At 33.6% G+C, this 25,583-nt stretch overlaps 2 protein-coding genes across 2 annotated transcripts in view; one reads left to right on the top strand and one right to left on the bottom strand.

Moving 5' to 3' along the window:
• The window catches only part of LOC306864205 (adenomatous polyposis coli protein-like), a 42,545-nt gene extending 40,869 nt beyond the window's left edge, over positions 1–1,676 (bottom strand). Inside the window, exons 1-2 of the mRNA XM_079408030.1 lie at positions 1,439–1,676; positions 459–515 (exon numbers count right to left, since the gene is read on the bottom strand). The gene's annotated coding sequence lies outside the window, so the exon portion shown is untranslated. The remainder of the gene's footprint in view (positions 1–458; positions 516–1,438) is intronic.
• A 1,280-nt stretch (positions 1,677–2,956) lies between these two features.
• Positions 2,957–25,583, top strand: part of LOC306863908 (band 4.1-like protein 4) — a 52,859-nt gene continuing 30,232 nt past the window's right edge. Inside the window, exons 1-3 of the mRNA XM_079407502.1 lie at positions 2,957–3,403; positions 20,019–20,123; positions 24,355–24,406. Of these exons, the coding sequence (XP_079263628.1) occupies positions 3,305–3,403; positions 20,019–20,123; positions 24,355–24,406 (256 nt within the window). The 5' untranslated portion in view covers positions 2,957–3,304. The remainder of the gene's footprint in view (positions 3,404–20,018; positions 20,124–24,354; positions 24,407–25,583) is intronic.

Genomic DNA, 25,583 nt, shown 5'->3' with positions numbered 1-25,583 from the left:
ACCCACAGAAACCAAACCTGATTTTTACTACCATGGAACACAAATGGACATTTTTTCAGTAAAATACTGGTCACTCTTTTCCATGCAAAATACAATAAATAAGGATTAAAGCTTTCAAGTAAAAAACAAACAAATATGCAACAGAACGCAAAACTGTACAATATTCCTAACAATTATGAACAATCCAATACCGAATATCATTGCAACATAAACTAACATTAAGAACTAATATCAAAACTGCTTATATAGTCGGTGATTAGTTACAACGTCACTGATTTCTCATGACAGATCTTAAAAAGTGCAGCACACACAGACGTCAAACCACTTTCACAGGCTCCGTCAAAGCAAAACAACCCCTCTTATGCTTCAGCAGGGGAGAGGTCAAATTAACAACACTTTTCTTCATCTTAAAGACATCATAGCACACTGATATTGTGTGTTAAAAAAGTTTTCCTCACCGTCTGCCAGTGCAGGCCACTTGCCAAGGGGTGCAGCGCAAATCCACTGCTGGACTCCTGTAACGAACAGCAGGTTTATCAGAGAGATGCAGAGGTTATGAGACTGCTAGAGCAGTTTCTTACAGTGCATAGTAGAGATGAGCAGAGTAGAATACAGCAACAATAGACGTTATTAAAGACGTTTATTACAGCAGAATTTAAGAGAATTCTGAGAAGTATAGAATATTACAATATCATCGTAGACTTTATTAGGGTTGTAACAATTTATTAGAGAAAAATAATGTGTTACTGTGGTATTTTATTTATCCTGGAAATGCAAAATATATAATATATTAAATAAATAAATGTGCATTAAACTATTAAAATAAAATATAATGGAAGGAAATTTAAATATTTTTTATTATATGAAAAATATTAGAAGGATTTTTCCTAGAAATGCAATGGAAGATTTATGCAAACAAGTTACTATAACAAATATTTTAGTATAAATGCATTTTAGTAGATGTAGTGTGTGTGTGTGTGTGAATTTAAACAATACATTAACAAAGAAATATATATTAAAATAATGTCAATATTAATGTAAATATTTAAAATATTTATTGCTTGAATGTAATTTCAATTTTTTTATACAAAAAAAGAAAAAGGAGATAATGTTAGAGTGGAGTATATAGTTAACTTTATGTAAATTGCAAGTTTTTAAACAGTATAGAGCAGTAAAATACACTATATATACATGTGACATTTGCACTGATATGATTTTATTTAATATTGATGATTGAGTGCTCATATCACAGCTGTTCTATAAACTCTTAACACTTAATTACACATAAACTTATTCAGGCTTTAGCTTGAGAACACACTACTTGTTTTAAGAGCACAGCATTTTATCAACTCATTATTAAGAGAAACGTCTGCATATTAACGCGTATCTGAGATTATGTTGTTTATATAAACAATACTGAAGCTATTTAAAGTCTTACCTGCACAAACATTCGTCCTCTTCCACTAAATAACTCGAGTTAATCGCCCAAGCCGGAATAAATCCCGTGATTTCATATTGTTGGAGCTCAATAAACGGATATTTCTCGGTTTGTTGATTATATCATGGGTTTGTTTGGAACTTTGTCTTCTTTTGTGTGTGATTTTCTGCTCAGTAGCTTCAGTCCCCGCGACGCTTCGCCATATTGTTAGTAGAGTCAGGATCTGCGCATGCGCAGTGAGCTGCCTGCTCAAAACGACACCTTGTGGCAGGCAAAAGAATTGCTTTAGTCTCTTCAATGACGTAATGGATGATGATGATGATGATGATAATATTAGTGTTATTAATACTGTATAATCATTTGATAATTGCACTAAATACATTTACAAAGTAAGCAAGGCAACCATAGTTATTTTTAATTGTCATTACTGTCCTCGCAACAACAAAAGAAATTAAACAAAATGACTGGAAGGATTTTGAAAGTTGGCACTGCATGACGGAGCCTAATATATATTACAACAGGAGCAAGAACTGTAGTTGATTTAGTGTTTAAATGCAATGGGTCATTTTTGCAGAAATTATTATAATCATAATCATTTTTTAGAGAACATGTCATACATTTATGTTGATGACACCGAGTAAAATATCATGTATTTTAAATTAAATAATTTTATTTAATATTGTTTTATTATTATTTAATTATTTAAATTAATTAAAATTTTAAATAAATACATTTGAATTTAAAATGATTAAATTATATTATTCACCATTATTTAATATTTAACATTATTTACATAGATCCTATATTAAATTATTTTATTATAAATAATTAATTGAATTAATTTAATTTTGCAAATTTGCTATTTGGATTGTAGAAATGAGCAACAATAGACTATTAAAGTAGTTTATTAGAGCAGAATTTTGAATAGAATTCAGTGACGTATATAAGATATTTAGATATTGAATAGCTTTTTTAGAGAATGTTTCATACATTTGTTGCTCACAGCAAGTTAAAAAAAAACATAATGCATTTTATAATAAATAATTTATTTAAGATTTAATAATTTTTTTAACTATTTTTAAAGTGAAAGTGAAATACATTAAACAAATACATTTGAATTTAAAATTGATTAAATTATATTATTCACCATTATGTAATATTTAAAATAATTTATATAGATCCTATATTTATTTTTTTATTTTTTATAAATAATTAATAGAGTTTGCAAAGCTAATTATAGTGTCATTTGAATAGTAGAAATTAGAATAGATTATAAATTAGAATTTAAAATTGATTCAATTATATTATTCCCGTTATTTATTAACATTATTTATTAAATTATTTTATTATAAATAATCATTATGTAGAATAGAAAATGTAATTAAATAAATAAATGATCACTGACAGCATTTTTGGAGGAGAGGATGCGCTGAGTTTCCAACAGGTGGCAGGACAGTCCTGCTCGTGAGACACTGATGAGGGAGGAGTCACACACATGAACAGCGCGAGCTGCTTGGCAACACGCAGCATGTATCCAAGTGAAACACGTTCAGTGAATCAGGAGGCTTTGATGGGACACTCGGATCAATCCAGCCCTACACCACCAGCTAAAGTCACCTACAGGCCCAAAACAGAAGTAAAGGCTCGGGGCTTTACTTTCAGGAGTGCGATGAGCCTTTCCACATAGAGCTCATGTGAGTTCAGATGGGGCATTCTGATGGTGCAAACATCAGGTGCATGAAGACTTAAGCGGAGAACATGTAACAAAGGAGGACAGGAGCTGGATGATGGATTGGAACATCCTGAGGTTTCTGTAGGCTCTTCAGTTTGGATCAGAACTCTTGTGGATCTTCTGTCTAGTTCAAGATGAGTTGTTTCTGTTCAGTCCAAGAGGAGTTTTACTGTGAGGTTCTGCTCTTGGATGAGTCCAAACTGATTTTAACCACCCACCAGCAGGGAATAAAGGTAAAAGATGCTTTTATAAGGAATGATATCCTCAAAAAATCCTGATCCAGAGGGTCTGTAGACTCTGCTTTTCTTTCTATCCACACAAAAGTAGAATATAGGTATATGCCGCAAAGAAATATCATGGTAATTCGATATACATCATAGTGATTCTGTCCAGTTTCTGTGTCTGTATTTAATGTTGTGTTCATATTGGAGAAGTTATGAGCTCAGCACACTGTTAACCAGATTACAGTAACCAGATGAGCTGGTTAAACACAACCAGCTGGTTAAACACAACCAGACCGGCCTAATTATATATAGCTGGCTGAACAGGGACTACACTGGATTTATGTTTTAGGATGTTAAATGCATAAATGTTGATATGCAGTGCTGTACATGAAATATTATTGAATTTAAAGCTGAAATGTATCATGGGATTGCTCATACATAAAATATTATTGAATATAAAGCTGAAATGCATCATATATTGCTGTAGTTTTGTGGACATGGTATGTTCATGGCAGAACTAGTAGAACTGGCAGAGTTTTTGAAAGTTATGAACAAATGTTCTTCCAGTAACGTTATTAGAATGTTTGTAAAAAAGTGATTTGGTCTTTAATAAAGTACAAAAACGTATAGAAAAATGTTTATGCATTATTCGCGGGATGTTTTTCTGAAACATTTTAGCGGGACGTTCTAATGTTTTTTTTTTAAATTAGGTACCACTTGTTTCGGAACGTTAAGAAAACATTCTAAAGTAACGTTCACATAATGTTTTCAAAATTGGAATATTCCCTAGACGTTTTTTTTTATATATTACCAAGAAAAAAAATGTTTGAAAACTTTAAAGTTCAACTTTTAATAAATTTAACGAACATATTTTTAGTTATTTCTGATATATTTGTACCAGGATGGACAAATCGGTTGAAGTTGTATCCCAAATATGTTCTAAGAACAATATGCTAATATTTCCATTAGATTATGGGAAACGTTATTTCTGAATGTTCAAAAAGTCTTAAAATGTTTAAAGTTTTTAGAATGTTAAGGGAACATTCCATTTGATAATGTTCCAAACGTTATGGGAATGTTACGTTTGAATGTTTTCTGAACATTATGAAACAAGTAGTAACATTAAAAAAAAACGTTAGATGAACATCTAACGTTTCATAAATAAAATGTTCTATAAGCAATGTATTAATAACGTTTTGTGCTAATATTTGAGAACATTGATATAGTATATTAAAGTATATTCATATAGAATATTAAAGCTCAGATAACTCTGAACAAATGTTTGATTAACGTTCCTGGAAGTGATATAACTTTGAGAGAACGTTCCCTGTCAGCTAGGAAATGACTGCTGTGTTTGTATTCGTTTACATGCAGCATGTTTGTCTCTCTGAACAGAGTAACGTCAGATATCGTATTGCTGGATTGCTATGAATAGTTAATGGACAGCGGAGCAGGAGGATCTTTAGCAGGTCTTTAATGTACAGAACATGAGGACTACAAAACACTGAAAAATGGGCAGTCTTTTAAGTTTTTGCAAAACAGTGTAGGTTTTAGCTGCTATCTGCAGAGAGGAGGTAAAAACGACAGTGTAAAGGGCTCAGAAATGCTTTTTCTTTGAGTTTTATTAGTTTGTTGCATATTGCTCGACGTGTAGTTCATGGTCATAGAGTTCAAGAACAGATTTTGAGATGAAAGTGTCCATCTGTCACGCTTGTCTGGATGTTCTTAGCATGACGCCCCATTTTCCTCCATCAAGGACATTGAAAAACAACTCCCTCTAAAACAACAAAAAAATTTTTTTTGTATTTTCGCATCAAATTTGAGGCCAAGATGTTGCTATGCAGGTCGCTAGGTGTTTTCTTCCCTTTTATCAACTTTAATACTTACTGCATTTGAGCAAACCTCTGGCACTAACACTAAAAATGAGCAATAAATGTATTTTTGCATTTGTGTTTTTTCTGTGCTTATAAAGCCACATGTTTGCTCACATGCAGAGATGCTCACACACATAAAACGCTGAGCGTTTCACACACACTCATGACACAAAGGCCTCATTGATTTGACCCAGACGGTGGTGTGTGTAGCTGTGTGTGAGGAACAGAACGGCTCACATGTTTTCATCGTCACAAAACAAAGACAGCAGCTCAGAGGCCGCGCTTGAGTCGAGGTAATGCTCTCCTGACGTTTGCAAATGACAAAGAGAGACATTTATTTAGAGTCTGCCCAGATTTAGACTGTGTTCTCTGTTGTGTTTCCTGTGAGAGAATGGCAGCGCTTTCTAAACAATAGTGACCTTTGGCACGTTTCAAAATAAAAAGATTATTAAAAGCTGTTATTGTGAAGTTCAAGGGTTCAGGATGAGGCTACAGTGCATCAAAATTAGCCTGAATATTGAAATATTCTCATTGTACAGTGGTGATGTCAGATATTTGAATGAATCTCCGGGTCACATTTCACTCTAAAGTTGAAAAGAAATTAAAAGAAGTCAATTTGATTTTATTTACGAAGTTATTCTTTTCATGACAATTGAACACGTTTAAACCACCAAATCTTCTTATTGTAATCCAAATAAATAAATAAAAATAAAACGTACTTCATGCTAATTACGTAAAGTATGTCATGGTAGTGTTTGTTGTGCGGCATTTAATTTATGCTTGGAAAAAAAATAAAAATTCTGGTATACTAAAAGAACTAATGAGAATAATGAAAATGACAAAAGGCATTTGAAAAGTAAATGTGCTTAATTGTCTTGAATTTGTCAGTCTTTTGTTAAAACTTTACTATTTTAGTTTTTTATTGCATTTAAAAATATAAAATGTAATTGGCATATATATATATGTGTGTGTGTGTGTATATACAGTAATATATATATATATATATATATATATATATATATCCCAGCCCTGCACACTTTTATCTATCTATCTATCTATCTATCTATCTATCGATCTATCGATCTATCGATCTATCTATCTATCTATCTATCTATCTATCTATCTATCTATCTATCTATCTATCTATCTATCTATCTATCTATCTATCTATCTATCTGTCTATCTATCTATCTATATATATATAAATATATCAATGTCTCAATGTGTGTGTGTGTGTGTGTGTATACATAATTTTTTTTAGCTAGATAGATAGTACCATGGTATTACCAGACTTTTGGACTCTAACATATCTTATATATATGCAGTAAATATATGTACTTTTTTGCTCTGGGTGAAGCACGGAAAATGTGTATAATGTGTCTCGCTGTAGTATTGTTGCTGCCGCCGGCGCCATGTCCTGGAGACGCTGTGTTTCATTGTGAAAGCGAAAGTACTTTGTTTGGGCTTCTAAAAGAGGACACAACTAGAAATCAGTGGTTAAGTTGTATTTACAACACTGTTCCAGAACAGTTCAACCCAAATATTAGAGTGTGTGCAGCGCAATTTACGGAGGACTATTTCCTGAAGCTGGGAGAGCATAGAGGAGCAACAATAATGGATAATATTTGGAAAATAATGTGTTTTTCGAACCTTAGACCACATAAACACATTGCATTACACCAAATACACAAAATAATGTTTTAGCAACGTCATATGACCTCTTTAAAATGTAATTTATTGCCGTGATCAAATCTGAATTTTCAGCATCATTACTCCAGTCTTCAGTGTCACGTGATCCTTCAGAAATCATTCTAATATGCTGATTTGCTGCTCAAGAAACATTTCTGATTATTATCAATGTTGATAATAGCTATATTTTTGAGGAAAATGTGATATATTTTATTTTTCATGATTCTTTGATTAATAGATATGCAGTAAATATATGTACTTTTTTGCTCTTGGTGAAGCACGGAAAATGTGTATAATGTATTAGTCTGTGTTTAAGGCCGCTGGTTCTTCACCCTCGTCCTCCACACACACCCATCCATCAGCGCGGGTGGAGGGGGCGTGTGGTGTTTGGGAGTGTGCCGGCTGCTCTAGACAAAGGCTGAGGGACCGCGGTGATAAGAGAGAGCAGATTTCCTCTGGCTGGATTTGAGGTGGACTAATGGAAGATCAAATCCCTCATTGATGTGTTTAATGGGATTCCTAAATGGGCCTGTGTTTGTTATTTTACATGTTCACTTACAAGCACATTTCATAGCTCACATTAATAATGATGATGAGCCTAATCAGCTAATTATACAGTACAGAAGAGGACAGGATGAAATTATTTAATGTTTTGTTGTGCCGTCTGACCTTTTAAGCCCATTATCTGACTATTGACTATTTCCTGGACCTGGGAGAGAGTAGCCTACAATGCCAGCTGTAGACAAAGGCTGTTTCTATAAAGTGGGGCAATTCCAACTTTGCAAGGACAGTCTGGCGCTTCTGACTCACAGACTATAAGTACATTTTCTTATTTAAAGAATTTGCCACTGACGATTCAAACGTGAGTTTTGAGCAGTGTAGTGTAGACCTCATATCGTGTTGCATAAAAAGACAGTATAAATCATTATAATCAGTAATTATATCCCCACTGGATGCAACAAATGCCTCGTTTATAATGGGTTTTATTGTTTTTGTGTTATCGCGCAGGGACAAGGCATCACAATACGGTAAGGGGCGTAACATTTCCGTCACACGCTTGAGATATTCGGCCAATCACAACGCACTGGATAGCTGGCCAATCAGAGCACGCCTCGCTTCTCAGAACAATGAGCTTTGTAAAAATCGACGCGTTTCAGAAAGGCGGAGCATAGAGGAGCAACAATAATGAATAATATTTGGAAAATAATGTGTTTTTTTAACCTTAAACCGCATAAACACATTGCATTACACCAAATAATGTTTTAGCAACGTCATATTACCCCTTTAAAATGTAATTTATTGCTGTGATCAAATCTGAATTTTCAGCATCATTACTCCAGTCTTCAGTGTCACGTGATCCTTCAGAAATCATTCTAATATGCTGATTTGCTGCTCAATGATTATTATCAATGTTGATAATAGCTATATTTTTGTGGAAAATGTGATCCATTTTATTTTTCATGATTCTTTGAGTAATAGACAGTTCAAAAGAACAACATTTATTTGAAATAGGAATCTTTTGCGACTTAAATGTCTTTACTGTAACTTTTGATCCATTTTTTAATGCATCCTTGTTGTATAAAAACATCAATTTCTTATCTTATTTGTAATCTTTTTAACGGTATTTTTAGCTTAGCTTTATATGAAAAATAGAAGGCTATGTCCTCATATAGATATTGGTGTTTATTGGGGAATTAAGTGTGTTTTTGTGTTTCTGTGTGTACATGTGTGGGTGTGCGTGTGTGATGTAGTGGTTTATGGTTTTGTCAGAGACAGGTACAGACAGACTCCAATCCTGAACTCTGAAGCCCTTGACAGCCCAGAGATGTTTTATTGGCTCTGCCAACGTCCCATTTAAGAAAGGAATTCACTCTGAATATGCTACACAGCCACTGTAACTTTCTGTCAACCAACTGTAAAATTAAAGTATAATTATATGACTTTTTTATTAGTTTGATGACAGTGGTGGCTTATATTAAGATATCATGAATACCTTGAATACTTATCAAGAATACCATGTCATTACCATATAGTAAGCATACAAAACAAACCCAAAGTATCGCCTATGATACTTTTTGCTTACAAGTGAATACAAGTATGCCGGAGAGTAATGTGATATTTATTGTCCAATGAGCCTGCCATACGACATTCCTCTGAGAAACCTCACCTCACTGGTAATTATCTGAAACCTGCTATTAAAAACAATTAGTATTAAGGTGTTATTTTGAAACACACTTGTATTGCTCTTAAGAATTTAAAAAATCATTCATAAACCTGAGGAATGGGCTCATTTCATATTTTATATACATTAATTGTAGGTATTCATTAATTGTAGGGACTGTTTTGTTTTGAAATTCATAAAATTAAAAAAGGTCATATAATTTTACTATAGTTGGTTGGTGTACATATACAAAATATACTTTTTACAAGTCATTTCCATATGTATGTGTAATTTTGTCAAATCAACCAAATTTCAGAAACTTCCCTGGCTCAAATTTTTTTTTATTTTTTTTTTTTATAATTCTTCTGAAGCAAGACAAACACAAAAGTGAAAGCCAAAATGTTAAATGTCACAGATGTATATTTACTGAGCAAGCCACTATTTTGTAGAGGAGGGTCAAAATGACAATTTTCGAAGCCAAATTACAGGAGCTTGAGAAAGATGGCTGCATCATTGTTATTTTTATACAGAGATTCGTTGCTTTATCTGTTGACTCTCAAAATCTGTTTGACTTTGGCTATCTTTGTTGCATTATGTGACAATGGTGATCATTCAAAAATGGAAAAAAAGCAACAACACTTTTTATGTCTTTTGCATGCCTGTAACTCAAGAAGTATTCTTGATCATCCTTTTAGATTGTGGTTCTTAGAATGTATGTTCTTAGAATTAATGTAAGTTTATAGAATGTATAAAGTAAGGCATATAATTTTACTATACTTTTACAATTGGGTTGCAGAAAGTTACCATGGAATAGAGTATGCTGTGTAAATTTAGCAAATTTCGCAAATTTACACTTCGCTTTGGACAAAAGCATTAAATGCAATGTGCATTGCATTTAAGGTAAACATTCGATCAGGTCATGCATCCCCTGGGAATCGAACCCATGATCTTGGTATTGGAACTGTTTGAAATACAGAAATGCAATTTAATTCTGGATATCTTAATAATTTGATTTGTGCTTTCAGATACAATTCCGTTTAACACATCGTAACCTATATAAATCCACCTAAATCCCACAAAATTCTACTGATGTTGTTCAAAAATGGTGCAGACATGTAGAATCCATCTGCGGATTGGATGTCAGCAGTGTTTGTGTGTCAGCTGGGGTCAGAGAACTTAACAGGCATTTGAAGGAGTGAGAAAAGAACATGAGAATAATCTCTGCATCAGCGACTTTCTTCAATCACAATGAGGGTCGTAATCTCTCTTGTCAAACGCAGAATCAACACTGATCACTTTGTTTTTCTAGGCGCATTCCTTCAGCGTGTGCAGACAGCAGAAACATCCTTAAATTAACCACCGTCGGCAATCAGAAAGCTAATTATTCAGTTGATTGGGCCGATTGAGGTGCTCATCAAATTTGCATCAACGATCCGTTTAGAAGGAGCTTTGAATTATAGAAGACAGTCAAAAATAATCAGGCTGGTTTGTCCTTCTTTTATGCTTTATTTAAATGTTTCGTCCTTGAAAAGAGTCGTTCCTGATCATCCAAGTTATTCTGAATCGTCTCACGCTTAAAAACTACCTGCATCAGTTTTGTTTCAGGCTTCTGTCGTTTATAATGGCCTGGTAAGTTCCTTCCGTTGTCGAATGCAAGCATTCAACAAAGGCTTTCAGAAACGCTCATCCGTCATCAAGCTAAAATTTCCAGTGACAGTCTCGTGTGTATTTCAACAAGCCTCATGCATATGAATTATTACTGATGCTGGAGTCTAATTTTAAATTTGTCTGCCATGCACAAACTTTCCCAAAGCGTAGCGCTCCACAGAGACATGGTTGTCCAGAAAGCACATGTACAGGCCCATCTAAAGATTACCAATGATTCAGAGGAGAACTGGGTGAAAGTGTTGTGGTCAGATGAGACCAAAATCCAACTCTTTGGCATCAACTAAACTTGCCGTGCTTGGAGGAGGAGGAATGCTGCCTGTGACCCCAACAACAACACCATCCCCACCGTCAAACATGGAGGTAGAAACATTATGGTTTGGGGGTGTTTTTCTGCTAAGGGGACAGGACAACTGCACCGCATCAAAGAGACGATGGACGGGGCCATGTACCATCAGGGCCAGGGCATTGAAGCCAACCAGGGCATTGAAAATGGGTCGTGGATGGGTATTCCAGCATGACAATGACCCAAAACACACGGCCAAGGCAACAAAGGAGTGGCTCAAGAAAAAGCACATTAAGGTCCTGGAGTGGCCTAGCCAAATCCAGACCCAATCCCATAGAAAATCTGAAGCTGAAGGTTCGAGTTGCCAAACGTCAGCCTCAAAACCTTAATGACTTGGAGAGGATCTGCAAAGAGGGGTGGGACAAAATCCCTCCTGAGATGTGTGCAAACCTGGTGGCCAACTACAAGAAACATCTGTGATTGCCAACCAGGGTTTTGCCACCAAGTACTAAGTCTTGTTTTGCAAAGGGGTCAAATATTTATGTCACACATTAAAATGCAAATCAATTGACAACTTTTTTTAAATGTGATTTTCTGGATTTTAAAATTATTGGACCTACCATTAAAATTATAATGTAGACTGATAATTTCTTTGTCAGTGGGCAAATGTACAAAATCAGAAAGGGATCAAATATTTTTTTTCCCACTGTGTGTGTGTATTTATGTATATGTATGTATGGATATATAGATTTTTCTTTTACATTTTTATTGAGTGGTGGAAACAAGCTTCCATAGATTATTATTATTATTGTGGTCTTTTTCTCAAGAAAAAAAATCAGAAAAGTACAAAACCCCTGAAGAAGTCTCCATTGTTTCTAAATGTAATCTGTGTTGGGGATAAAATCCCAGTTGTTATTTTGCTTTCCTGTGGGTTTTTTCTCAAGTAAACTATTATGCTTTTATCTATTCATGATTCACGTTTGAGTCACATTTAGTTTTGCTCCTTCTTTCAACTTCGGTTATGTGTTTGGTTTGGAGCTCAAAGCACATGTTATCAGTGTTCGGTGTGTTTATTTGTGTGCGATTTCCTCGGCCGTTGATTGCATGTGTTTCCTCTAGTCATTGTGGGAGTTTTGTATATGTTGCATGCAGTTTTTCCTTGTGTTCATGGTTTTTGAACACGATTGCATTGTTTTTTGGACAAGTACCATGGCAGTACCATAGTACTCTTGGAGTATGTAAATGCTGATTTGGTAATCATTCAGTACTATAGTATACAGTGCCTTCTGATAGCATGCATTTTACCATGTAGAGCCTTTCCTAGAGCATCCTGTATTTGTAACCTACTTATTGTTTGCATTCACAGAAGAATGTCAAACGCTTGTAAAATTACGCCGTGACTCAAGACCGTGCTTGTCAAGCAGACGCATCGGTGCTGGTGTTGTGTTGTAAACCTGCCGTTGCTCCATGTGTCGCATCTTTGTCTTTTATTTTTGAGTAACTATGGAAACGGGGAGGGTCTGTGCCACCGCCGTATGGGGGGGTTTCAGACATCTGGACCGTTTCCAGCAGAAACCAGAAGAGAAGTGGCTTTTTTGTTGTGTTTAGTCATTAAAACACGCTCACATCCCACTGACACTGACCAGATAACCCGGCCATTACGACCACAGCACTTTCTACAGCACTTTTTCTCATAGATTGAAGCTACAACTATTAAGTACAACAAATACTACTATAATGTATTGTACTTTTACAATTTTATAATTTCGTTTGGTAACACTTAACTTAAAGCCTTGTATAATGCATGTATAATCCATTATAAAGGGTTATTAAAGGCTATAATCCTTTATAATTATTCGTAATGTATGTTTTATACATTATATCTTGTCATAAATAATTTTAACCAAATTTAAAATGCATAGTGTAACAATGAATTGATGTGTTATAATTATGGTTAAAATTATTCATGAGACTGTACAATCATGCATTATAAGGCATAATTAATGTATTAAAACTACTTTTATAATGCATTATACATAAAGGCTTTAAGTAAAGTGTTACCATTTTTTTCCACATTATTTGCATTAAGAATTTTGGGGCTAATGTGTTTAATTATGATGAAAAAGGCTTTATTTCCTTAATGCAAAATATAATTTCTTTCTTTCTCTTGAGATAGAAGAGAAATATTCTCTCAAAGCATGCTCTCCACATTCCTTCTCAAGGAATTTTCTCAAGATTGTTTCTCTACAAATTTTCTCATAATTTTTTCACGATTTTTTCTCAAAGAATTTTCTCATAATTTGTTTCTCCATTAGTTTTCTAAACGTTCTTTCTCCACAAATGTTCTTAGTAGTCTTGACAAGGAATTTTCACAGCTTTTGTGTTTAATTGTCATGAAAAAGGCTTCATTTTTAAAAATATATATAATTTCTTATTTCTTTTATTTAAGAGAGATTTTTTTCTTTAAAGATTCTCAAGATTACTTCTCAAATATTTTTCTGAAGATTCTTTTTTTTTTTTTTAAGAATTAAGCAAATGTGTTTAATTGCCAGGAAAATGCTTGTTTCTTTATGAAAAAAATATTTTTTTTCTTTCTTTCTCTTGAGTTTGAATAGAAATATTTTTTCAAATAATTTGTCTAAGATTTTTTTCTCCATTAATTTTCTTAAGAATCTCCACATTCTATCACAAAGAATTTTCTTAAAGGATTTTTTTCTTCATTCATTTTCTCATGGTTCTCTCTCCATATAATTTCTTAATATCCTTTCTCAAGACTATTTCTGAGTTTCTGAATGTGTTTAATTAACATTTCATTTTCACATTTCTTCTTATTTCACTAGAGTTCGAAGAGAAAGATTCTTACTTTTTAAATATACTTAAGATTTTCTTCTCAAATAACTCTCTCAAGGTTCTTTTTAATAGAATTTGTGAACAATGTGTTTAATTGTCATTAAAATGACTTAATTTTCTTTATGCAAAATATAATTTCTCTCTCTGGGGTTGGAAGAGAAGGATTCTTGTTTCACAAATTTTCTCACGATTTTTCTCTCAAAGAATTTTCTCAAGATTATTTCTCAATGAATTTCAGGCTTAATGTGTCAATTGTCTTCATTTTCTTTATGCAACATGTAATTCCTTCTTTCTTTCTCATGACCTGGTCATGTTCCTGACAGCTTTCTTCAGATTCACCCGTTTAGTTCTCTGGAACATCTGCTGATGCACACACACACACACACACACACACCAGCGGTCAGCACCACACCCATGCAGCCACCACAGCAGATGGTCGGGTCTCGTTAATAGTGACCCCGTTGCTATGGGAACAGCAGGGCATGTCAAAGGGAGTTAATTGTTTCAAAGAATGTCTTAAATGATCAAACCTCCAGAATCTGAGGAAACCTGTCAAGAGCACATCCGGGCCATATTTCACCCCTTAAAACACATGTTTTAGGACAGTTGCCATTTTTTCATGGGTTTCAAGGCAATTAAGCACATTTTCCAATTGATTTATTGACGTAGTCTTTGATTTGAGATTTTAGTGTAATTGCATTTGCAGTATTTTAAACAGCTGCATCTAGATGAAAGGAGAGCATTTATGAAAGAGCAAAAGTGTTTGAGCATGCTGTGCATCCTTACCAGATTGTGTGTTTTTACGTGGATTGTGTTAATTAGTTTATCCTCTTTGTGGACTACCAAAATCAGGCTTTGGAAAGTTTGTGAACCCTTTAGAATGTTCTATATTAATGCATCCTCCAAAACATAATCAGATTTCCGCACAAGTCCTGAAAGTAGACAAAGAGAACCCAATCAAACAAATGAGACAACATATTTTATTTATTTATTTATTCCAGAAAATGATCCAATATTGCATATCTGTGAGTGGCAAAAGTATGTGAATCTCTTGGATTAACAGTTAATTTAAAGGTGAAATTAGAGTCCGTCTGTGCAGAGGTGTTTTCAGTCAGTGAAATGACTATCAAATGTCAGTACGTGACCTGTTTTATTCAAAGAACACGGATCTATCAAACTCTGATCATGTTTGTGGAAGTGAATCATGTCACGAACAAAGGAGATGATGGAGGACCTCGGTAAAAGAGTTGATGTTGCTCATCAGGCTAGAAAATGTTACAAAACCATCTCTAAAGAGTGTTTATATATAATATATATATATATAATACAAATAAAATAATAATAATATGCATTTATTGTGAATATTATTATATAAAATATTATGATAAAGATATAATAGAGGAAAGTATATCGTATATAAGGCACAGTTCAAAAATTAATGTTCAGATATAAGGACATTTTCTTTCTCCTGGTTAACGGATAGAGTTGATTTCTCTTTGTATTTGGATTTAAAATGCATTGCACGGCTTTAAAACTTGTCCCTAATACCACCTAAAAATGCTGTAAGGTTTTTTTTCCACCGGTCACTCAAAAGAAAGCTGTTGTTAGTGTATACTTGATAATGCATTTGAACACTAATCTGTTGCGGCTTTATCAACATTTCCATCCGATGGAAATAAACAGATGTGGGCATAGGGTTTCACTCTCAGCACAGGAAAGCTTTGCCCGTTTTTATCTACAGTAGGTGGGAAAAGCTCTGGTGCCAAGCAGCGTTTCTCACTGCAAGGAAACCCATTTCCTATCTATTCATTTCACTCTTCCCTGTTATTTTAACATTCCCATCCTGATCTGCACAGAAGTCTTATCGGGAAGAGAGATACGGCAGGAATGCGGAGGGCATGTTTTAGGAGGATGGTTGGAGACAGCCGTGTGTTTGCGGTTTGTCGTGTTCAGCTCTCCTCCCGTTGGGCTTTTGGGACTTGAATTACGACGCTGACATCAGAGGTCACACACAATGAGGGGTTTTTCCCAAGTAAGGGACATTTTGTTCCTTACCAGGTACCTGTGTTCACTCTGCGTGTTCAGTTTTGATAGATATTTCGCCATCGGGTACCTTCAGTGTGTGAACATGAACGTCTTAAACATCAACTCTGAGTGCTGATCTCTTCCAGTCAGAATCCACAGTGAAAACTATTTATAGAAGAACATCCTTAATAAACCTGAATTCACCATAGTTGACATATCATGTAATATTTCTAAAATTTCATTAAGTTTTTATTACAGATACTGTTTAAAAGTTTGTTTCAACAATGAATTGGATTAGAAACATATCCTTAGAAAGTTGATATAAAAATTGTCTTATATGTGCAATTTAAATGTTTTTCTCTGTTTTTGTTTGACTGCTGATTATTAAATAAATTTGATTTATTAATTGATTATTAAAGAATCATTATTTTCAGTTTTCTGCTAAATAAAAACTTTAGTTTCGGTTTTGTTGAAAAATAAATTTTGATCCATTTCTTATTTATTTATTTATTTAAATTGACGTTTTTGTCCACAAATGTACTGTACATATTCTCAATGAGTTTTCTCAACATTCTTTCTCTCAGACTTTTTTTAAACAAATTTAATTGTTCAGATATTACTACGTTTTTCTTCTGATTATTATCAGTTGATTTCTGTTTGCATTTGGAGATAAAAATGCATTGCATGGCTTTAACGTTTGACCTAATAAAACATTAAAATGCTGTAAATAAAAATAAAATTGTAAATAAAACAAATTAGATTATTACAGCATGATTTACAAGAAAATACTATTTCAGTTTAAATCAATTCATTTCAATTCACTAGCAATTTCTAAATGACAAATATTTCAAGTAAATCTGAAAAGTAATTTATTTTTTTCGATGTGGTCAATTTTTGCAAACAGTTATGTTGACTTTATCCCTTTAGATCTCAAAGTAAAATGTTATTTCTCAAATTTAACTCTTTCAGGGTTTTCAATTATAATTCATTGAAGTATCCAGTTTGTCTCAGACGTTTCTCTGGATTTGACACTATAGTACACAATATTCTTTTGGAGCGTTTAAGACTGTGGGCAGGGATCCAAGGAAATGCTCTTAATTGTTTTGCCTCATTTATTTCTGGGAGAACTTTTTCTGTGGAAATTAGGAAATTATTCTTCTTCTATAATGAAATGTGGGGACCCTCAAGGATCTATATTGGGTCCTGTCTAATTTAACATCTATATTCTTCCGCTGGCTGATATTTGTCAGAAACCTATAGTATATTATCATCTCTATGCTGATGACACTCAGCTTTTACCTCCCTTTAAAGGTGGGGGATAGTTTGGCTCTACACTCCCTTTTTAGTTGATTAGAAGTGGTTTCTTTCAATTAAGAAACGCTGCGAAACTGAAACCATTTTTTGTCTTTTGATGATTTGGAAGTTATGCATGCTTTTGTTACATCCAGACTGGACTGTTGTCACTTTTGACTGAGACTAAGAAATATACTGGTATATCGCTTATATTAGCATCCCTCTATATTGGCTTCCAGTCAAATTCAGAATCAAATAAAATATGTTGTAAGGGTTTAAATGGGTTGGCATCCAGTTATATTTGCGAACCTCTTCAGTTACATATGTCCTCTAGGCCGTTAAGATCTGTACAAAGGTAAAATGGTCCCAAATCTCGGTTAAAATCTAAAGGAGAGCTTTCACCGTTGCAGCTCCTTGCTTATGGAACAGCTTACCACTTCAAATCAGATCTTGTGCCACTCTTGATGCATTTAAATCTCATTTAAAGACTCATCTTTTCTCACTTAATTTGGTATTTATTTTATACTTGGTTGAATGGTTCTTGATTGTATGTGAATGTGAATGTTTGACCAACATATTATTTTTAAATGTGCTATACAATGTGATTTATTGATTGAATTTTTCTTAATAACTTTAATAAAAACAGACCCAAATGAGTCGATAGTTGTCATACAGTAAGATTATGTAGCTATAAAGTGAATGTGGAGCAGCTCAGAGCATTTGATGAGAAATGTTTGAGATCATATTGAGATCTTTCATATTCAGACTTTTGAATCTGGAAAATCTGAGGCATTTTTGAGATTACTGGGGTATTTCTTTCCTAGGAGAAACCTCTCCACTTGCTCTCCATTTAATCGGATTGCTGTCTGGGTTTTTTTAAGAGATTTTAAGATGGGTTTTTTTTTGTGTGATTTCTCAGTCCTGTGGGTTTGCTGCTGTATATAGTGTTTCAGAGATGAAGTTCATTGTGTTTCACCCTGCAGCGTGTAACAGGAGTGATCATGACATATGTCCCTTTGTGTGTTTTATGTGTGTGTGTTATTACAGCAAACACACACACACACTCCCAGGGTTTCCTCTCACTCTCCATGTGTCATATGAGCTGACGTGTGTCATACGTCTGAGCTGCAGTTGCACAACTATCCGCAGAGATGTCTCTTAAACACTGAAGATCTATGACCATAGTAAAGCTTTTATTGGTGGTAACGTATTTGTTGCATGTGCCAGTAAATTCATGCAACAAATACGTTACCATTTCACATAGAAACAGCTATTTTAAATTGTAATAATATTGTAATAATATTTCACAGTATTACTGTTTTTACTGTAGGTTTCATCAAATAAAGGCAGCTTTGATAAGCAAAAGAGACTTCTCTCAACAACATAAAAAAAATCATGGCAACCCAAAAATGTTACCCTTTTGAACTGCAGTGATATGCTCAGCACTAACAAAATGTTTACTTAAAAAGTTTAGTATCTTCATGCATTTCTTCATTTATATATTTAATGAAAGTTAAGTCTATAATTCATTCTCAGGGTGTGACAGACTTTGGTGTCAGCTCACATCACAGCTGTGTTTGTGAGTGATCATTTCTTATGTCAGATAAAGGTCACCTCAGCGTGCCTAGACAGAAATATCAAACAACTGTAGGAGATTTAGGACAATATTCAAAAACAAGGAAAAGATCTTCAGATAGATTAGTCATTGTGGTTCCTTTATCCGGCCTTCTTTCTACTTGTATTTACCTAGTCATTCTCGGCTTTATTGGCATTAGCGGTTTGTTTTCATGCTGTAACTGGTGTGTGCACGGGTCATTTATCGTAGGTGCGGTTTGTGGTTGAAAGTAAACCATCAAGCACCGTATTAAATCAGAACAAAGCCGCAAACCCTCCTCTCACTTTCGGGACTGATGCAATATAGTCAAACTTGTAACTTTAAAGCAGTAGTTCACCCCAAAGTGTAAATTTCCTCACCCTTAGGCCATCCAAGTCGTGGATGAGTTTGTTTCTTCAACAGATTTTAAGAAATGTAGCATTCCATCACTTGCTCACCAGTGGATCCTCTGTAGTGAATGGGTGCCGTCAGAATGAGAGACCAAACAGTTGATAAAAACATCACAATAATCCACACCACTCCAGTCCATCAGTGAACATCTTGAGAAGACAAAAGATGCATGTTTGTAAGAAACAAATCCATCATTAAGATTTTTTTAACTTCATACCATTGCATCAAACTAAAATACAAGTCCTTTATCAATAATATTGCTTCCTCCAGTGAAAAAGTAGTCTGATCTGAATCAGGAAAGAAATCTGCACAGATTAAGCACCGTTTACAAGCCAAAACAGCTCTAAAAAAAACATGTGGGTGGATTTGAGAGACAGCAGGAGATGGACTTTTTCACTGGAGGAAGCATCGTTATGGATTATGAACTCATATTTTAGTTAAAAACATCTTAATGATGGATTTGTTTCTTACAAACACACAGCTTTTGGCTTCATAAAATGTTATCTGATGGACTGGAGTGGTGTGGATTACTTGTGGATTATTGTGATGTTTTTATCAGCTGTTTCGTCTCTCATTCTGACGGCACCCATTCACTACACAGGATCCACTGGTGAGCAAGTGATGGAATGCTACATTTCTCCGGAAAAAAAGTGTTTTTTCAGGAAAGTTGCATTTTTGGGTGAACCTTTTGGGTGAATCTCTTTACTATCTCTGATGTTGTTTGCAGTCTGAAAACAGTATGAGATTTCTAATGCATATTTCATGTTTCTCCACAGAAATCAACCAAAGGCTCTGTAGTGCTGGACTATGTGTTCAGTCACGTGAACCTCGCCGAAACAGAGTATTTTGGGCTTCGCTATTGCGATCACAGTCATCAAACGGTGAGTTCTGGAAGATTTTATCCCATGTCAGCTCTTAAAGTTACAGTTCACCCCATAAATTTAGATTATGGCATCATTTACTCACCCTCATGTCATTGAAAACCTGCATGATGCAACATAAAATCTTTATAAAGGACAAAAAAAAAAACACTTAAACAGATAGTCCACCTAATTACTAACCTTTATGATATTCCAAACATGAATAAATTTCTTTTTTCTGTTGAACACATTTGTTTGAAGAATGTTGGTAACTGAATAGTTTTGGTTCCCATTCACTTCCATTGTACTTTCTGTCCAAATAATGGAAGCCAATGGGAACCAAAACTGTTCAGTAACCAACATTCATCAAAATATATTTTTTTCCAGAGAAAAAAGAAAGTCAAACAGGTTTGGAATAACGTGAGGCCGAGTTCATTTTTGGGTGAACTATTCCTTTAAGAGAGTTTGCTAAGGCATTAACTGGTCATAATGTCCTAAGGGTCACGTCTGAGGTAAAGGTGGCTAGGTTTACCCAGGGGCCAAATTTTGGGTAAGGCAAAGTTCAGCATTGTGAAAGAACATAACAGTCATTACCTCATCAGCTCGACCAAAGACAGAGGTGTTTCCCACAATGCCTTGCGGGCCCTGTCCCACGAGCCTGGATTTATTGCTGAGCATGCAATAAGCAAGAGGCACGCCGCAACTTATATTTACACAAATCTGTCAACTCTATGAACAGTTATTACGGTAAAAAGAGACAGGAGAAAAAAATTGGGTGTAATTAACACAGTAGTGCGGTGATTTCTGCTGTGTGGGTGTGTTTTACATGCGCTCCTGACTCATAGATGCTTCGTCTAATTGGAAGGCGCAGAGAATTCCTTCAGTGGAGACATTTTTTAACATGCTGTTATACATTTAAAATAAAGTATCTGTCTGCATCCATAGGAGGACAAACTACTTTCTTGTTTTGAACTAGTTATTTAGATTTCTTGGTGAAAATTGAAGCTGCTTGTTTATGCAAATCATGATTCTAGGGTCATCACAATGTTAGGGAGTTACTATACAGTTGCCAAGGTGTTCCGTGCAGTGTTATTTTAATATTATTTACATACTTTAATGATATTTAATATTTTAAATCAGGTTTTATTCATGTTTTCAGTTTTCATTTTAAATAGCTTTGAGTTCTATTAATTTTGTCATGTGATTTTTTTTTTTTATTATTACTTTTGTATGTTTCTGTTTAGCTTTCATTTGTTTAATTTGATTTAGTTGCCAAGACAATATTGCTCAAGTTTTTCATCGAATGTTCATGTTTTATATTATCTCTGCTTTATTTCAGTTAGCATTGATATATAATAGTTAGGGCTGGGTAATATGCCCAAAAAATTATCACGATAATTTTTTTTCATCAGTCTATATCGATTATTATCATGATAAATGTCAAATGTTTATTTATTTCCAGTTTAAAGGGAGATTTTTGCTTCTATATGAAAGTTAAGTCTTTATGGTCGAACATGACAAACACTTCACATTTTTGAATTCTTTCCAGTCACTTTTCCGTGACTAAAACAAAATCTTAATAGAAAAATTAATTTCTTAGTTGATCTAATGTAACTACATGGTTTCTATGTATTTGTATGAAAAACAGTAGTTTAAATATATTTAGTATAAATGCACAAACATTATAGCTTGATCACAGTCAGGACATACTGTAATTATATTCCATTACTCCTTTAATACATGTCTACATTAATAATATAATAATAAAAGTCTATATGAATACCCACATTTCTTCAAATGAGTAGTGCTCTTTCATTCCGCTTTTTGCGCATAATTTATCAAATTAGTTAATCAAACTCTTATTTATTTATTTAAACTTAGATTTTTCTCACCTTTTGTATTGTTCACCAAGTGAAAATTGTAAATCTGATCACTTAGTAAAGCAGTAAAGGTTTGTTCAAATCATCAGCCATGACTGTAGTAAAAAATCCTCCCTTGTTCTTGGAAATGAAGATATTGTTTTGAGCTCTTCAGTTCAGTGAAGCACAGCAGCTGCTCTAATGTGATTATTAGATGAGTCTTAGCGACTCAATTATCGTTTTCTAATTGAATAACGCGCAGCACTAATCCTCTTCCCGTCTGACACACCTTCACTCACTTCCTATTGTTTGCACGTATGTTTGTTTGCTTTGTCTCTATGTAAATGCGGTTCAGCGGGAGTTTACCGTGTTTGCTGTGCTCACATAAAGTATTTCATGCATGCTCATTTGCACATTCATTAAATGGCATATAAATCTTGTCTGCAAGGCGACGCCAGATAGCATTCCCTCCTGACTTCACTGAAATATCACCTGACAAGAGTGGAGAACATGAGGAAGATCTTCAGGCTGTGTTTGTTATAGAGCCTGTGAGATATTAATTTACACTGTAATCAATGTAAATGCCCTCGTATTTAATGGCAGCATCACTTTTAATTTTGCTCACAGTGTTAAAATTTAGTTTCTGCATTGTCCTAGCACATTGGAATTCCTACTTTTGATACAATACCTTGGGAAATATTGATATTCGATACCATGGGGAAAAACTGCCACAACAATAAGGGCATAAAATTTAGTTTTTTATTGAAAAATAAGTATAACAAGGCTAGAATATGACAATGAGGTGCATGTTTATATTAAAGGTGGTAAAACACTGGAGAAAAACTTGTGTTTACTTTAAAGAGAAATATAATTTTTCCCATTTTTACCCATATTAGGGTGGTGCGCGCATTATGGAGTGCTGTAAACACATGTAATGTTTTATTCATACTAAATATTACACTGCGTATTTTATGTATTATTATTTTAAATTCCATTTTAATGGTTTAAATTCGATTTATTTATTTTTTTCCTTTTACAACAAAAGAGCCCTATTTTTTTCAGTGTTATGGCATTAAAAAATTTATTTAATTTAGATTTTAATTTTAATCAAATTCAAATTAAACAAATCTTTTCATTTTTGGGGCAAACAAAGTGCTGTAAAACTTTTTGTCTAGGCTTCTACTTTAGTAGCTAATATTTTTCTGTCACAGTTTCTTCGAGTTAAACCAAACTTTTATTTTGATGGGTTGCCATGAAGAGATCTGTTTCTGTGTGTATACAGCATGACAGTAACGGTATTAGTACAGACGGTAATGTATTTATTAGGGCTGTCAAACGATTAATCGCAATTAATCACATACAAAATAAAAGTTGCGAAGCTTATGAAGCCAAAAAGTTTGTTTACATAATGTATGTATGTGTATTGTGTTTATTTATTATGTATATATAAATACACACATATGCATGTATATATTTCAGAAAAAAAAAATAGTTTATATATTAAATATATTTATTTATAATATAAATGCTATGAATATAGCTATAGACATGTAAATGCATGTAAATATTATCAAAATATATGGTGTATGTGTGTGTGTGTATTTATATATACATAATAAATATACACAGAACACACAAAAACTTATTTTATTTTTATTTTGTATGCGATTAATCACGATTAATCGTTTGACAGCACTAGTATTTATGTTTTCATTTAGTGAGAAAACATAGCTTCAGTATGTGTGTAATCTGCACCATTCAATCACATGCAGGATTCATATTTAAATGATCTTTTTTGCGGTTTAATATTCACAGACACTAGTCCATATCACCATTTGATTTAAGTGTATTGACCTACTTTTGATTTATTTGTTCAAAATTTGACAAATTCCCTGACATTCATTGTTAATTATACAGTAAGTTGCGTTTTTATGACAGGATTGATTCTGGCATCATAAGGGTGAATTTTGCACATTAGTTTTTTAAGTTGGTCTGTTTTCTCAGTGGCGCTCTCACACAAGAGCTGAAGAAACAATCAGTGCTTCCATGAATGCGCTTCTGTGCATCAAAACCTGCACAAATCCAACGTTCGATTAAAATCTGAGGAATCTTTTCATGAGGATCAGCTGAAGAATGACAGAATACACAGATTAGGATGTAGTTGAGCTCAGGTGGACATGCTCTGACATGCTGCAGCTTCATGTTTTATTGATGGAGGCCACAGTGACTCTCACACTAATTTTTAACGAGTTAGGCCTCGTATTATGCCAGCGCTTGCATGACTGAACATCTCAGCAGCTCCAAGCCTAAAACTAAAGCATTAATACTCACAAATTAAAGCTCAGTGCTTCATTTATGATGTTTTGATCTGATCTCCTCTCTTATGTTTACAGTACTGGCTCGATCCCTCGAAAACACTCGCTGAACATAAAGATTTGATAACAAGTAAGTATGCACTGGTTTCTATTAAAATACTCCTCCGAAATCTTCAGAGATGGTCTATAATGCATCATGGGATGAAACACTTTGACCTAATGATTATCCTTCATCTTCGGTAGAGATTAAATATGGATCGGCGCAGCAGGAGACGGAGCCGTAATGATTCTCTAAAGGCCTCCTGATAAAACTCACATTGCATTTCAGATGATAATTTGGAAGTAATTATGCGCTTAAGCCCGTCTAAATAAGTAGTAATGAATACAATTATGTTTGCGCGTTTAGTTGCACAGCAAGCGGAGTATTTGCATATTTACTGATGTGAATGTAGGGCAGAATATACAACACATTTGTTTAATTCAGTAATTCACTGCTATGGGAAATTAATGCATTATATATTAGTCGCTCGCTACAGCCTAGATATATTGCTAACCCTATTGTTTTTAAATGGTGTGGTAGTTTTGCAGGATGGTAAATTGGTCACTTTATATTAGATTTTATTAGACGTAAAGCATAATTCTACATGTAATTGTTTTGTGCAGCTGCTTAAAATGACCTATAATTCCTGTTTTTGCTTTGATTATTTATAAGTTCTATAATTATAAATCGTAATTAATTATAAGTGCATGTAATCTGTGTAACACTGGCAGTGTTTCCTAACCAGACTTGAGGAGCTCAAACTTATCATATCACGATTTATTTAAGGCAAGATTACGATCCACATTCTTATCACAGTACTTTTTCACGTTGTTTTTTTTTAAGACTTTACAAGTTACTGAGCAGCACAGCTAATTTCATTTTCCTTCATATATTTTTCACTTTCATTTTATTTATTTAATTTAATTGATTTGTTTATTTTTATAATTTCCTTTTATTTTATAGTTTTATTTTATGCATTTATTTATCGTATAATTTAGTTTTTTATAATTTTATTCATTTATTTTATGTATAATATTTATATATTTTTACATGTTCATTTTATTATATCGTTTTTTAATAGATTTATGAACTAGAGTTCTTTTCATAATTTCACTATTTTATCATTTCATTTTTTTTCATAATTTTATTTTGTTCATTTATTTATTTTCATGTTTATTCGTTTACTTTTATAATTTCATTTAGTTTTTATTTGTATAATTTCATTTTATTTACATATTTTAAATTTCATTTTATTTTTATGATTTTT

This window comes from Barbus barbus, assembly GCF_936440315.1.
Source record: "Barbus barbus genome assembly, chromosome: 45".
NCBI classification, from domain to species: domain Eukaryota; kingdom Metazoa; phylum Chordata; class Actinopteri; order Cypriniformes; family Cyprinidae; genus Barbus; species Barbus barbus.
The sequence above is the reverse complement of the archived record's forward strand: the minus strand, read 5'-3'. Positions and strand labels throughout refer to the sequence as shown.